This window comes from Carettochelys insculpta, chromosome 20, assembly GCF_033958435.1.
Source record: "Carettochelys insculpta isolate YL-2023 chromosome 20, ASM3395843v1, whole genome shotgun sequence".
NCBI lineage: Eukaryota > Metazoa > Chordata > Testudines > Carettochelyidae > Carettochelys > Carettochelys insculpta.
Genome location: NC_134156.1, coordinates 25,670,225 through 25,682,991, shown reverse-complemented (window position 1 = coordinate 25,682,991; position 12,767 = coordinate 25,670,225). Strand labels below are relative to the sequence as shown.

The following is a 12,767-nucleotide window of genomic DNA, read 5'->3' as shown; positions in this document are numbered from 1 at the left end:
CCAGCCAGCCCAGACTGCCCCACCCCCAGCCCAGCTCCAGTTCACCCCAGGCAGGTCCCCCCCTTGTCCTGTCCTGTTCCCGGGCAGGAGGGGGGGTGTCACCTGGTTGCCCAGGTTAGAAGACGGGGAGGGGCTGCCTGGCAGCGCCCCTCACCGCTGCGCACGGAGGCTCTGCCCGGGGAAACTGAGGCACCCGCCGGGGTCACTGCAGGAGCCCCACGCGGCCGGCGCCCGCCCGAACCCCCGGTACCCCGCCCGGGCCGGGCCCACGTGACGGGTCACGGGGCGGAGGCGGAGGCGGAGCGGCGATGGAGGCGGAGCGGCAGGACGGGGCCCGCCGGCGGCCGGAGCAGGAGGGGAGGTGGAGGCGGAAAAGGTGGGGGTCCGGGGGGGTCCGGGCTGGCGGGGGGGTCCCGGGGGTTCCTGGGGGGCCCGGCCGGGCGCAGGAGGCGGTTTCCTGCAGAGCAGGCGCCGAGCATCAGCCGGGCTTCCCCGGGCCGGAAGAGCGACACGGCGGCGTGGGCAGCCGCTGCCTCAGTTTCCCCTGCGCGGGCCTTCGCCCTCCCCCGAGCGCTTCCCGGGACGGCTCGGCCCAGCTTCCTCCACCCCGCGGAGCCAGGCGGGGCTGGGCAAAGGCTACTGCTGCCCGCCGGGCGCCCTGCCCCGCAGGCCTCGCTGTGCCCGCCTTTCCCAGCGCTGCGGCGGGTTAACTGCTCCTTCAAGGGCCGGCTGGGCGTCTGCTGGCGGGGTTCCCGCCCGGTGAGCTGTGCTGGGCCCCCCCGCGGGGTGCCAGGTGCTTGCCCCACGGCCCCCTTCTCTGTAGGCGCGTCCTTGGTTCTCTCCTTCAGTTTCCCACCGGCCCCGGGGGCGCATGGACATGAGACAGTCAGCTACGCCCCTCAGCCCCTGCCAGGTAAGAGAGCGGCCGGAGGGGTGCGGGCTGGCGCTGCGGGGTGGGAGGCTGGCACGGCCGTGGCGACGTGGTGCCACGAGTCCCCAGCTGCCTGCAAATCACCTCCAGTCTACTGGCTTCTCTGCACCCCGCAGCAAGGCAGTTTGAGCAGCCCACCACAGAGCCCATCAGCTGCTACCTGTGCAGCCTGGAGGAGCTGCTGGCGTGGAAACCCACCGGCGACGATGAGTTCAACGTTGCCACAACGCCACTGGCTGCACGGCAACCTCCGCTGTGCAGCGGGAGGCCGCGGACGCTGGTGTGCCATGACATGAAGAACGGGTACCTGGAGGACAGGTGGGGCTGGACGCGGGAGCGAGGCAGGGCACTGCATGCTGGGAGCGGTGTCTCGGCTGACGGGACTCCGCATTTACCAGCCCTTCCCAGGGCGAGAACTCCATGCAAACCCTAATCCGACCTTGCAGCCGCCCCCTTCCCCTTAGCGCAGCAGGGAGCAAGGCAGGGCTTTGCTCCAGGTGTGGCTGAGCTGGAAGAGAGCCTGGGGCCCTGGCTTGCTCTCCCACACGTTCATTCAGACCCTGTTGCCTTTAAAGGGGAGCACAGGAGCGTTCACCTCTGTTGGCGGCTGCCCAGGCAGGGCCTCTGATGAGCCTGGCAGGCCCAGGACACCACTGTGATACACAGAACCCATCAGTTGCCTCTTGAAAACTCCCCTGAAGGTCAGGCCATGCTCCCAGCCCCCTCTCTGGCACGGCCTGCCCCAGCTCAGGGATTTGGGGCAAGCCCCTCTGCCGTGTGCCTGCACCCACCAGCACAGCCCCACCAGCTCTCTCCTGGCTCGAGGAGAGTCTTCTGGGGGGGAAGTGGCAGCCTGGCACGTGGGGAATAGCCAGGGGGTGCCTGCCCTGGCCCACGAGCATGAGCGCTCGGGCACTGCGCTGTTGGCACTGGAGCACAGGACCATGCCAGGCACGTTCCAGCCGGACCGTCTTGCCCTCCTCTGCCACAGGTTCATCCAGGGCTCGGCTTGGGAGAAGCCCTACGTGTTCCACCACTGGCAGTACATTGACATCTTCGTGTACTTCAGCCACCACATGGCGACCATCCCGCCCGTCGGCTGGACCAACGCCGCCCACCGGAACGGCGTCTCTGTGCTGGGTGAGGGAGGCTGGGGAAGGGGGACCACTTTTAGGGCAAGCTCAGCAGCACCCCCTCTGGGGGGTGGGGACTCCCTGCGGCCAGCACTGCCGTCCTCCTTCCTCTGCCGCCTCCCGCTGGGGCTGCAGGAGCTGGGCGCTGGCTCTGGCCACCTCCTCCCGGTTGGGGCCACACATGCCGGCATAGGCCAGAGTCTTGCCCGCCCGCTGGGCGGTAGCGGGGCCCAGTGCAGCGCGCCCTTCAGGGTGGGGAGGTTCGCCGTGGGAGAGTGAGGAGGCGCTCACGCCGCTCTCTGGGCCCCGGCTCTAGGGACGTTCATTACCGAGTGGACCGACGGGGCCAAGCTGTGCGAGGCGTTCCTGGCTGGGGAGGCAGCTGCGTACTGTGCTGTGGCTGAGCAGCTGGCCCGCATTGCTCACTGCTACCGCTTCGACGGCTGGCTGGTCAACATCGAGAACACCCTGAGCGTGAGCACAGCCCCGGCCCCTCCCTGGCCAGCCCTCCCCCAGCTCTTGCACCCTTGCTGCCCAGCCTTGGCCTGAGCTGACCCCCCGCACTGCCCCTCTCCTCCCCTGCCCAGCTCCTGACAAGGGGCCTGGGTGACGCTGGCTCTCTCCCTGCCCGGTGCAGGAGGCGGCTGTGCGGAACCTGCCACTCTTCCTGCGGGAGCTGCGGGAGCGGCTGCAGCGGGCTGTGCCCGGCGGGCTGGTGCTCTGGTACGACAGCGTCTTGCAGAGCGGGGAGCTGCGCTGGCAGAATGAGCTCAACGAGAAGAACAGGTGAGGGGGCGCAGCCACCAGCACCCCTCACCAGTCTGGCAGCTGGGGTTTCCACCTTGTCCTGCCCGTGTGCCCTCGGGGGGCCTCCTGTGGGCCCGTTCTCCCAGAGGAGGGGCTGGGCGCGGGTGCCAGCTCTGCTCCCGTGGCTCTGCCTTTCCTTAGGGTGTTCTTTGAGGCCTGCGATGGCTTGTTCACAAACTACAACTGGAAGGAGGAGCACCTGGAGCGCATGGGGGCGCAGGCCGGGGAGCGCCGGCCCGATGTCTACGTCGGCATCGACGTCTTCGCCCGTGGGGATGTCGTGGGCGGCGGCTTTGAGACCGACAAGGTCTGATGGCACCGGGGGCAGGGCCTCACCCCAGGGAGAGCCTGGCAGTGAACTGGGCGCCGGGGCAGGCGTGCCAGGAGCGTGGCTTGCTGCTGGGCAGCCAAGGGCTGCGGGAGGCGTGGAGACAGCTCTCCTGTGGGGATTGGGTTCAGCCCTGTCTCCCAGGCTGGGCTGGCAGCCCAGGGGTCCCCTGGGGCTCAGGGCTCTGAGCAGGGTGGGCACCTCGTCTCACCTGCCGTCACCGTAGGCACTGCGCCTGATCCGCAAGTACGGCTTCTCCGCTGCCATCTTCGCCCCCGGCTGGGTCTACGAGCACCTGGGCCCGGAGGACTTCCTGCAGAACCAGAACAGGTGAGTGGGGGTGGGAGCGCTGCACAGACGGGGTGGGACGTGGCTGTGCTGAGGGGGTGCGCAGGGAAGGGGCGTGTCCCTGCTGGGGGAGGTAACGGGCTGGGAGGTTGTCCCTGCTGGGGGATGGGTGCTCAGAGGAGGGGCGTGTCCCCACGGGGGGGGGTAAGGGGTGTGTGGGGGGTGTGCCTGTGGTGGGGGATGGGTGCTCAGAGAAGGGGGTGTGTCCCTGGTAGAGGGGAGGTTAGGGGAGCGTGGGGGGGTGTACCCATGCTGGGGAATGGGTGTCCCTGCTGGTGGGGGGAACAGGTGTATGGGGGGGTGCCTGTGCTGGGGGATCGGTGCTCAGGGAAGGGGTTGTGCCCCTGGTGGTGTGGGGGGGATGAGTGCATGGGGGGTAAGGGGTGCGTGTCCCTGCTGTGTGGGGATGGGTGCGTGGGGGGGTGTGCCTGTGCTGGGGGATGGGTGTTCAGGGAAGGGGGTGTGTCCCTGCTGTGGGGGGGATAAGGGGTGTGTGGGGGATGTGGAAGGGAGCATGGGGGGTGTGCCTGTGCTGGGGGATAGGTGCTCAGGGAAGGGGGTGTGTCCCTGCTTGGGAAGGGCAAGGGGTGTATGTCCCTGCTATGTGGAGGGGGGCAGAAGGGTCATGGGGGGTGTGCCTGAGCTGGGGGGATAGGTGCTCAGGGAAGAGGGTGTGTCCCTGCTGTGGGTGGGGGATGGGTGCATGGGGGGTGTGCCTGTGCTGGGGGATGGGTGTTCAGGGAAGGGGGTGTGTCCCTGCTGGGGGGATAAGGGGTGCGTGTCCCTGCTGTGGGCGGGGGATGGGTGCATGGGGGGTGTGCCTGTGCTGGGGGATGGGTGTTCAGGGAAGGGGGTGTGTCCCTGCTGGGGGGATAAGGGGTGTGTGTCCCTGCTGTGGGCGGGGGATGGGTGCATGGGGGGTGTGCCTGTGCTGGGGGATAGGTGCTCAGGGAAGGGGGTGTGTCCCTGCTATGTGGAGGGGGGCAGAAGGGTCATGGGGGGGTGTGCCTGAGCTGGGGGGATAGGTGCTCAGGGAAGAGGGTGTGTCCCTGCTGTGGGCGGGGGATGAGTGCATGGGGGGTGTGCCTGTGCTGGGGGATGGGTGTTCAGGGAAGGGGGTGTGTCCCTGCTGGGGGGATAAGGGGTGTGTGTCCCTGCTGTGGGCAGGGGATGGGTGCATGAGGGGGTGTGCCTGTGCTGGGGGATGGGTGTTCAGGGAAGGGGGTGTGTCCCTGCTCTGGGGGGGCGGAGGGGTTGCCTGTGCTGGGGGGTTGCACTCAGACAGCCTGGAACACACTTGCCCCAAGTTACTTGCTGCCCTATCATGCTGGGCCCTGGCTCCAGGCTCTGCAGGGCTGAGCCAGAGGGACCCATGTGGGGTGCAGAGTTACTGAGCCCCCATGGGAGGATGCTGCCCTTCGTGCCCCCCCCTTGCCAGGTGCCGGGGTGGGGAGGGGCCAGGGCTTAGCTGTGCCAGGAGGGGGTCACAGGTGTAACTGGCCTCTCCTCTGCCTGCAGGTTCTGGGCTTTACTGGCAGAGCTGCTGCCCACTCACAGCATCAGCACTCTGCCCTTCAGCACCTGCTTCTGCCTGGGCACAGGCACCAAGAGGTTCTTGGCCGGGCAGGTGTGTGTGTGTGGGGGGGGGGCAGGTCCCAGGGTGGGGGAGAGGGGCTGTGCCTGGCCATGAGCATTAACCAGCAGCAGAGCAACGGGGGGTGCTGGGCGTGGCAGGGCCAGGCAGTGCTTGCCCGCAGTAGCTGCCTCCCCACGGCCCAGCTTCAGGCTGCTCTCTCCTGCAGGAGGAAGAGGTCGGGCCCTGGTACAACCTGAACGCCCAGGAGATCCAGCCGCTCTTCACGCAGCAGCAAGTGCCGGGCGGGGAGGGCAGCTGGCTGCACACCAGCTGCTCCCTGGAGGACGCCTGGAACGGGGGCAGCTCCCTTCTGATTGAGGGGGTCATCCCCCCTGAGGCCGGCCAGGTGGCTGTCCGGTGAGTGCGGGTGGGACGGCAGGTGGGCTGGCAAAGACCTATTGCCTCTCGCCCCAAAGGCTGGGCAGCCAGGGCATGGCACTGCACCAGCGGCATGCGGGACCCGCTCCGGGAGCGTGCTGGGGTACCAGCTGCTGTGCACTCTGCCAGGAGTGGGGTGCAGCCACGGCTTTTGGGTGGCTCTTGTGCACAGTGTGTTCTGAGCGTGCCACGTGTAAACGCATTGTGTTTACATAGGTCACGGACCAGGCTTGTGCTGTGTGCCAGGTCTGGTGCTCATGCAAGCACATGGCTTGTGCCACGTGCCTGGCCTGGCGCTTGTGAAAGCACATGGCTTGTGCATACGCAGCCCAGGAGCCAGGCTTGTGCCACGTGCCTGGCCTGGCGCTCGTGCAAGCACATGGCTTGTGCATATGCAGCCCAGGAGCCAGGCTTGTGCCACATGCCTGGCCTGGCGCTCGTGCAAGCACATGGCTTGTGCATATGCAGCCCAGGACCCAGGCTTGTGCCACATGCCTGGCCTGGCGCTCGTGCAAGCACATGGCTTGTGCATACGCAGCCCAGGAGCCAGGCTTGTGCCACGTGCCTGGCCTGGCGCTCGTGCAAGCACATGGCTTGTGCATGCAGCCCATGGGCTGCGCTTTTGACTCTCGTGCAGTGCGTGGCACGCCACACGCCATATGCATTGCTTGTGTGCATGACCTGTGCCCCATGTAACCTCTCCCCTTTTCTCTCCCCCCCTTGTCTTGTCTCTCTGGGTGGATTGGGGGTCACCAGCCTTTTCTCCTTCCAGCTGCCAGCGCCCCGCAGGCTTCTCCTGACCCTGCTGTACAAGCTGGAGGAGCAGCTGCCAGAGGTGGCCGTTGCACTGGAACTCACCACGTTGGACTCCAGCCCCTGTGACGTGGGTAGCGCTGCTGCCGTGCTGGGTGAGGTGCCAGGCCCCTGCACGGGGCTGTCCCGTGGGCTGTACTGAGCATCCAGCCGTTGTGCAGCTGGTGACGAGGGGATGCCACGGCAGGTGTGTGATGCTTGACTCACAGGAATCCCCTTTGGGTTGTTAGTGCCTCTCACACCCAACTTCCTGCCCTTGGGGCTCCCCACCACCGTGTCCTGCTGGGCCAGATCCTTTGGGTTCTCCAGCCCAGGCACAGAGGTGGGGTTTCCACCCTCCTGCAGAGTGACAGACACTGGGTGGGCTCAGCAGCCAGGAAACCAACCATCTACTGGGACTAAAACTCCAATGAATCTGTCTCGGTCTGTACCTAAGTTCCGCACAGAGAAAGCTCTTGAGGCCCACTCACTTCCGAGGTGAAAGGGTGGTGTGCACAGTGGCTGCTCCCCAGGTGACAAATATTTACATTGGCCTGATAATAAACACAAGTTTCCTTGTGAAGTACAAGCATGGGATGGAAGTGAGTGCAAGTGAAAACAGACACTAATGCTAACGCACTAAGAAACTTGTTACCTGCAAATTCTTCCCCTGAACGGCTGTTCCCATCTATCGTCAGCAAAATGCTTCAAGTCAGAGTCAAGGTTTACTCTGGCTTGGGCCTGCAGCTTTTTCAGAGTTCTGGGTGGTCCCTTTGGATGGGCCAGGCAGCTTCAAAGGCCAGCGCCAGCCAAAAGGATCACTTGCTTCCCATTGCTTGAGTAGACTTTCCCCCCAAGTGGGACCCCTTTGTTCAAGATCCTCTGCCCCCCCTGGCAAAAATCCCAGTTTCAGGCTAGATTCCGGTATCAGGTGGCATGGTCACATCTTTCTAGGCCCAACCACAGTTTGGGTTTATCGGCCAAACATGAGTGCTCACAGGTTGCTGGTTTGAACAGGGGGTTGTTATGTTTCTGGAGCCCCAGGAATGGGCCGTATTAGCCCATTTAGGATTTTAAACAGAGCCGCGCTTCGCATTTCTAACTTCCTGCAGCTGCCCGCTGCATGCACACCAGGAGCCAGAAGCATGCAGCAGACTGGAACTGTTAGGTATAATCTACTTTTCATAAAGCCTGGCAGGGAGGCCCATGACCTCAAGATCCTGGGTCGCCTCTGCTGCCGGTGTCCTGCCCTGACTGCTCCATTCCCACCTGCAGGGCCAGCCACGCGGCATCAGCCCCAGCCTCTCCTTGTCCCGCCCCCCCATCTTTCAAGGCTGCTCAGCGGTAGTGGGTGCCAGAACACGGCAGGTTGGGTGAGCCAGTGAGTATCGCAAGCCAGGGAGCTGTCCTGCCTCAGGCCTGCTCTCCCCAGCGAGCGGTCCTACCAGCTCTCTCTGCCCTTGCCCAGGTGCTACGAACTGGAGCTGCAGGACTGCACCCTGCATGACCTGTCGTTGATCCTGTCATGCCCCCAGCCAGGCCTGGAAGACAGGCGCTTCTCCTGCCGCCTTGGGGAGATCCAGGTGAGGGGCCTTGCTCGGCACAGCATTGGGCAGGGGGAGCAGGCTGGGGTGGCACTGCTTGCCTGCCAGCCCTGGGACCATCTGCCTGTGGAGGGCCTCTGGGGACAACTGCGTCCTGAAATAGACTGCAGCGGCTGCTGCCTTCCCCGGGGGACCTGTCGGGGGGGAGGTGAGGCGAACTGCCCTCCCTGGGGGGGTCCATCCTGCTGAGTGTAGTCCCGGAGCCTGGCTGGGGCGGGGTCGGGGCTGGGTCTAAGCACCTGTCTGCCCTGCAGGTGCTGGATGCCGACAGCCAGAATCCCCCACTGCGCCGAGTGCTCAGCCTCAAGGCCTCCCAGGTGCTGTGGCACAAGGACCCTGGCACAGAGCAGCTGTCCCTCAGCCTCACCTTGCGCTGGTCCTACCCACCCAACCAAGCCCGCTGCTTCTGGATCCACTGCCAGGGCGCGGTGTGCCCCCAGGGCCGGGAGCTGCAGTGCCTCGGGCTGGCACACACCTCCCTCTACCGCGTGGTGGGCTTGGCTGTGCCAGCGGCGCCCCCCAAGGCGTCTGCCCAGGTGGAGTTCTTTGTGGAGCCGGTTCTGAACGCAGGGGGGAGTGTGGATCGCTCCAGGTGGGGGCGGCTGGTTCTGGTCTATTCTGACCCAGCCAGCACCAATTAAAGTGAGCTTTGGCAACATGCCAGGGATCTCTGCCTTCTATCTGGGCGTGGTGGCAGAACTGGGTGTGCAGAGATTGCAGGCAGCCCCGACCAGGTTGGGAACCTCGTCCCACTGGAAGGGCTCCTGCCGGCCTTCGCCCAGTGCCAGGACTCGATGCGTCACTCTGGGAATGAGCCATGGGGGGGCAGCAGAGTCCCAAGCTGGTGGACAAGCAGCTTCTAGCTGCCCCTCCCCACCATTCCTGGGCTGCTGGGCATGTGGGGGGGTGTCCTGTAGGGCCTGGGTGGAACCCAGGCACTGCTGCACTCACCTCCTGCTGCATTAGCACCGCCACCTGCGGGCACCGCTGCGCCAATCTCCCTTCTCCCTGTGCTCCCGCGGGCCGCTCCTGCGCAGTGAGAAGAGGGCGCCCTGCCCACATGGGGGTGGGGGATCTGCCCCCCGCTGTTCCAGCAGCTGCCAGGCCCTGCCCTGCCCTGTAGAACGTGCATGGCAGGCGGGGTGGAGGCCCATTGCCAGGCTCTTGTGCACACCTGGTGCTGGTGCCACTTGGCAGCACGTCCCCAAGCCCCAAATGGCCGAGCCATCCCTGCTGGCTGCATGGGCGGCGCTGGGGTACAGGGCAGGGCAGAGCGGAGAATTTGCGGGGTGTGGGCAGGGCTGCTCTGAGCTTCTGTAGGGCACGTCCTGGCTCTGGTGTGGCTCCTCAGCCAGGGCCACGGAAGAGCTGAGCAGAGGGGTAGCTGCGGCTGTGAGCACCGGCCGGCTCGCTCCTCACGGGGCAGCTGTCTCCAGTGTGGGCTCCCTGGGTGCCTGGGGCAGGAGAGGGCAGGTAGAGGGCTGGTGAGGGAGCAGGCAGCAGGGCACAGTGTGGCAGCCCCAGGCCCTGAGCCCAGGGCAGGAACGGCCTTGGGCAGCAGCGAAGCTGCTGTTGCGCTGGGTGGCAGCTCTCTGACCAGAGCAGCTGCCCGGGGTGGGAGGCAGCTGCCCGGGGGGGGGAGGGGCAGCGGCGACGGGCAGGTTGCTGTTACCCTGGGAGGCTTTTGGCCTTTTATGGCACGTAGCTCTGCTTTACCCAGCTGGGGCCGTGCGCTCGGGCTGGCAGGGGGCAGCTTACACCCCAAAGCCCTGCCCTGCTCGGTGCTTTCTGATGCAGGCAGCCAGCTGGCTGGGGACAGGCTAGCAGCAGCGATGGCTTTGTGCCCTGCTTTGCTGCCTGGGGTGGGGGGGTCTGGCAGGCCAGGCTGCAGGGCTGCCGAGCATGTTGGCATTTACCCAGCTGCGCTGTGCAGCTCGCCCTGCCGAGCTCGTGCCTGCACCGTCAGGCTGGTAGCTGGTCCCCGGGCAGGGCTCACACCAATGCTGCTGGCTCCTGGCGCCCAGGGTCAAGGTCAATCCAGCCTGACCCTAAGGAGGAGGCTGCACGGCGTGCCTTTGGCCCAGCACCTGGAGGTGCAAGGCGGAGGCAGCCCAGGCCCTGTCTGCTGGAGCGTGCCAGGGCAGGTCGGTGCAAACTAAGCAGCGTCCGGCTGCCCCTTCTGGGAGCATTCCTGCTGTAGGGCGGGTGAGGGGAGTGTGGGACCTAAGCGCAGCCTCCCCCAGAGTCTGGGGGGGCCAGGGCAGCGCTAGCTTTGGGTGCCTGCTGTGGCCAAAGGCACATGGGCCACCAGGCAGCAGGGTGCCCGCCCCAGGAGCATTTGTCTGCTCCACCCCTCCCTGGACTCCTGGGCCAGGCGGGGCTGGGCCATGCCATGTGGAGCGGCCAGCGCAGGGCTGTTCCTGCAGAGCAGACCCCTGTGTCCCTCCTGCGATGGTGGGGAGCAGCCAGCTGGGCCCTGCCCCCACTTCCAGCAGCCTTCACCTGTGCTGCGCCCCCGGGCACCCCATCAAAACCTGGGCGTCCTGGTTGAAGAAAGAAATCTTTATTAATAATCTTAATAATAATCCTGGGAGTAATACTGGCGCGTACGCTCACACCGTGGAAGCAGAGGGGCCGGGCGGCGCCAGCCTGTGCTCTGGGCTGGGTCCGGCGGGCGACAGCACAGCAAGTGGGGGGCAGGCCGGGGCTATGTACAAGGGGTGTAGAAAAGGGGGTCTGATGGCTGGAGCCGCGGGAGCGTTTGCTGACTAGAAAGTGACGGTTCATGAGATGAGGGAGCCATGTTGGGAAACCTGCTGGGTCCATCCAGTTCAGCCAGCCGCCTGCCTGCCCAATAGCCCGGGGCCTGCCAGGGGCTGGGGCGCCTCGCTGGCCTCAGCACTGCTCCAGTGGCGGGCAAGCAGCTGAAGGGAGCTGCCGGGGCCTGGCCCCAGAGCCCCACTGCTCCCCCCCCACCTGGCACTGGGACCTTCTGCCCACAGCCAGCGCCTTCCTCCCCTCACTGCTTCCCAATCACTGCCCAGAGTGCGCACCGGGCCTCGCAGGTGCCCAGCCAGTGTGGGTCTGGGCCTGAGAATGGGCGACGGTGTGGCTGCCAGCCGCTGCAGGGTCCCATGGCCCGCTCTGGCTCCATGCTGGGTGGGCAGGGCAAGGCGGGGCGGGGAGGGCCTGAGATGGCCACAGCGCACAGCCCTGTGGCCTAGACCCTGCCCGCATAGGCGTGGCACGGGGGCACACAGCCACTCCCGCCTGGCTTTAGCTCCAAGGGCCGGGGGGAAGCCGGGGGACCAGGGTCAAAAACCTACAAGAGAGCTACCAGCTTGGCTTTGCCCACAGCTGCTCCACCCAGCAGCCCGGGCCAGGCTACCGCTGCATCTGCCACCAGCCTCCCCGCCGAGCTGAGCCCACACCCACTCAACACGCGGATGGCTGGCAAGCGCAAAAGCACCATTCCTGCCCCCCCGCTCGGGCAAGGGGCGGCTGCTCTGCCCACAGCCCTGGTGCCCGCGGCCCGGGCCTGGGCAGTGCCTGGGCCTGCCGAGTCCAGCGCTCTGCGCTGCTCGTTTCCGCCCTGGCCTAGGCTGCGGGGGGGAGGGGGCCCACGTCTCCCAACATGGCCGCCGGCCGGGGCAGCGCTCTGCCCAGCTGTCCAGTCGGCGCGGACGCTCGGTGGTGCAGCGCCTCCTGCTGGACTCGCTCGCTCGGTGCATGTGTGTGGACACTATGGGACTCGGCTGGTTGGCTGCCTCTGTTCTGCTTTTGTTGCTTTGTTTTTAATTTGTTTTGCCCTTCCTGGTCCCAGAAGGCAACGGCTCTGGTTTCACTACAACAGAAACAGAAAAGGCAGAACTTTCACTGGAGCCAGCGGGGAGCAGGAGCAGTGCCCAGCCGGCCCACGAGCAGAGGCCTGGGGGGCAGGCAGGGACGCTGGGCTCCCCCCGCCCTGGACCCTTCTCAGCCCCAGCTCTGCAGCCATGCACGGTGCCGCGTGCGCAGGGATTGCTGGGCAGGCATGCCAGCGCTGGGGGGGGCGACATACTCTGTCCTTCCGAAGCGGCTCCAGGTTCTGCTGCCCCCACCCTGCCCGGACGTGCCAAGTCACCGACGGCCCAGGCAGCTGGACTAGCCCCCAAGCCCAAGCCCTGGCTGGGCCTGCCCCCCACACCGCACTATGTTCCCCAGCTAGCTGTACTTCTGGCCCCCGGACCCCAGTAGCGAGAAGGGGAAGGGGGTGGCTCAGCCAGGCCGGAAGCTAACCCAGCTGGCCTCTGGCACGGGGGCAGCCCCGGGCCTGCAACAGGCCTGGGAGCTAGGGGAGCTGCTGCTCCTCAGAGCCAGGTGCGTAGGGGGTGCAAGACTTGGCAGATCCCAGCTGTGGCAAGCAGGAAGAACCAGGGCCCATTCCTGCCTGGCGTGAGGCTGTGCAGAGGGAAGGCAGGTGCTAGTCCCTGGTGTGGCCCTTGGCCCTCCAGTCTCAGCTGCCTGGCCCCTGGCCATTCTGCCAGGCCACCCCTTGGCTCCTCTCCCTGTGCGAGCAGCGCCCAGCCCAGGGCCCCTGTCCAAGAACGGGGCCGACCCAGCCTGTGCAGGGCGTGCAGGGGATGCCGGGGCAGTGAGGCGGCCAGGGAACGGAGGGTTGTACCAGACCCAGGCACGGCTCTGCACCGGCCACGGGCGTTCCCAAGTTCCTGGCAGCTGAGGGGCTAAGACTGGGCTCTCTCCTGGGGGTTGCTGCTGGTGGCATGTCTAGGGAGACCGAAACCCGCCCCAGCCCCATAGCCCCTGGGCA

The 12,767-nt window shown here is 66.3% G+C and overlaps 1 protein-coding gene across 1 annotated transcript; it reads left to right on the top strand.

Annotated features, from left to right (window-relative positions):
* Positions 1-308: 308 nt before the first annotated feature.
* ENGASE (endo-beta-N-acetylglucosaminidase) lies at positions 309-8,609 on the top strand. Its single transcript, XM_075014528.1, has 14 exons — positions 309-376; positions 849-913; positions 1,048-1,249; positions 1,923-2,071; positions 2,381-2,538; positions 2,702-2,850; positions 3,013-3,178; positions 3,426-3,529; positions 5,066-5,174; positions 5,350-5,540; positions 6,318-6,469; positions 7,629-7,734; positions 7,822-7,936; positions 8,212-8,609. The coding sequence occupies exons 1-14, from the start codon at positions 309-311 to the stop codon at positions 8,596-8,598; spliced, it is 2,121 nt and encodes a 706-aa protein (XP_074870629.1). The 3' UTR covers positions 8,599-8,609.
* The last annotated feature ends 4,158 nt before the right edge of the window (positions 8,610-12,767 follow it).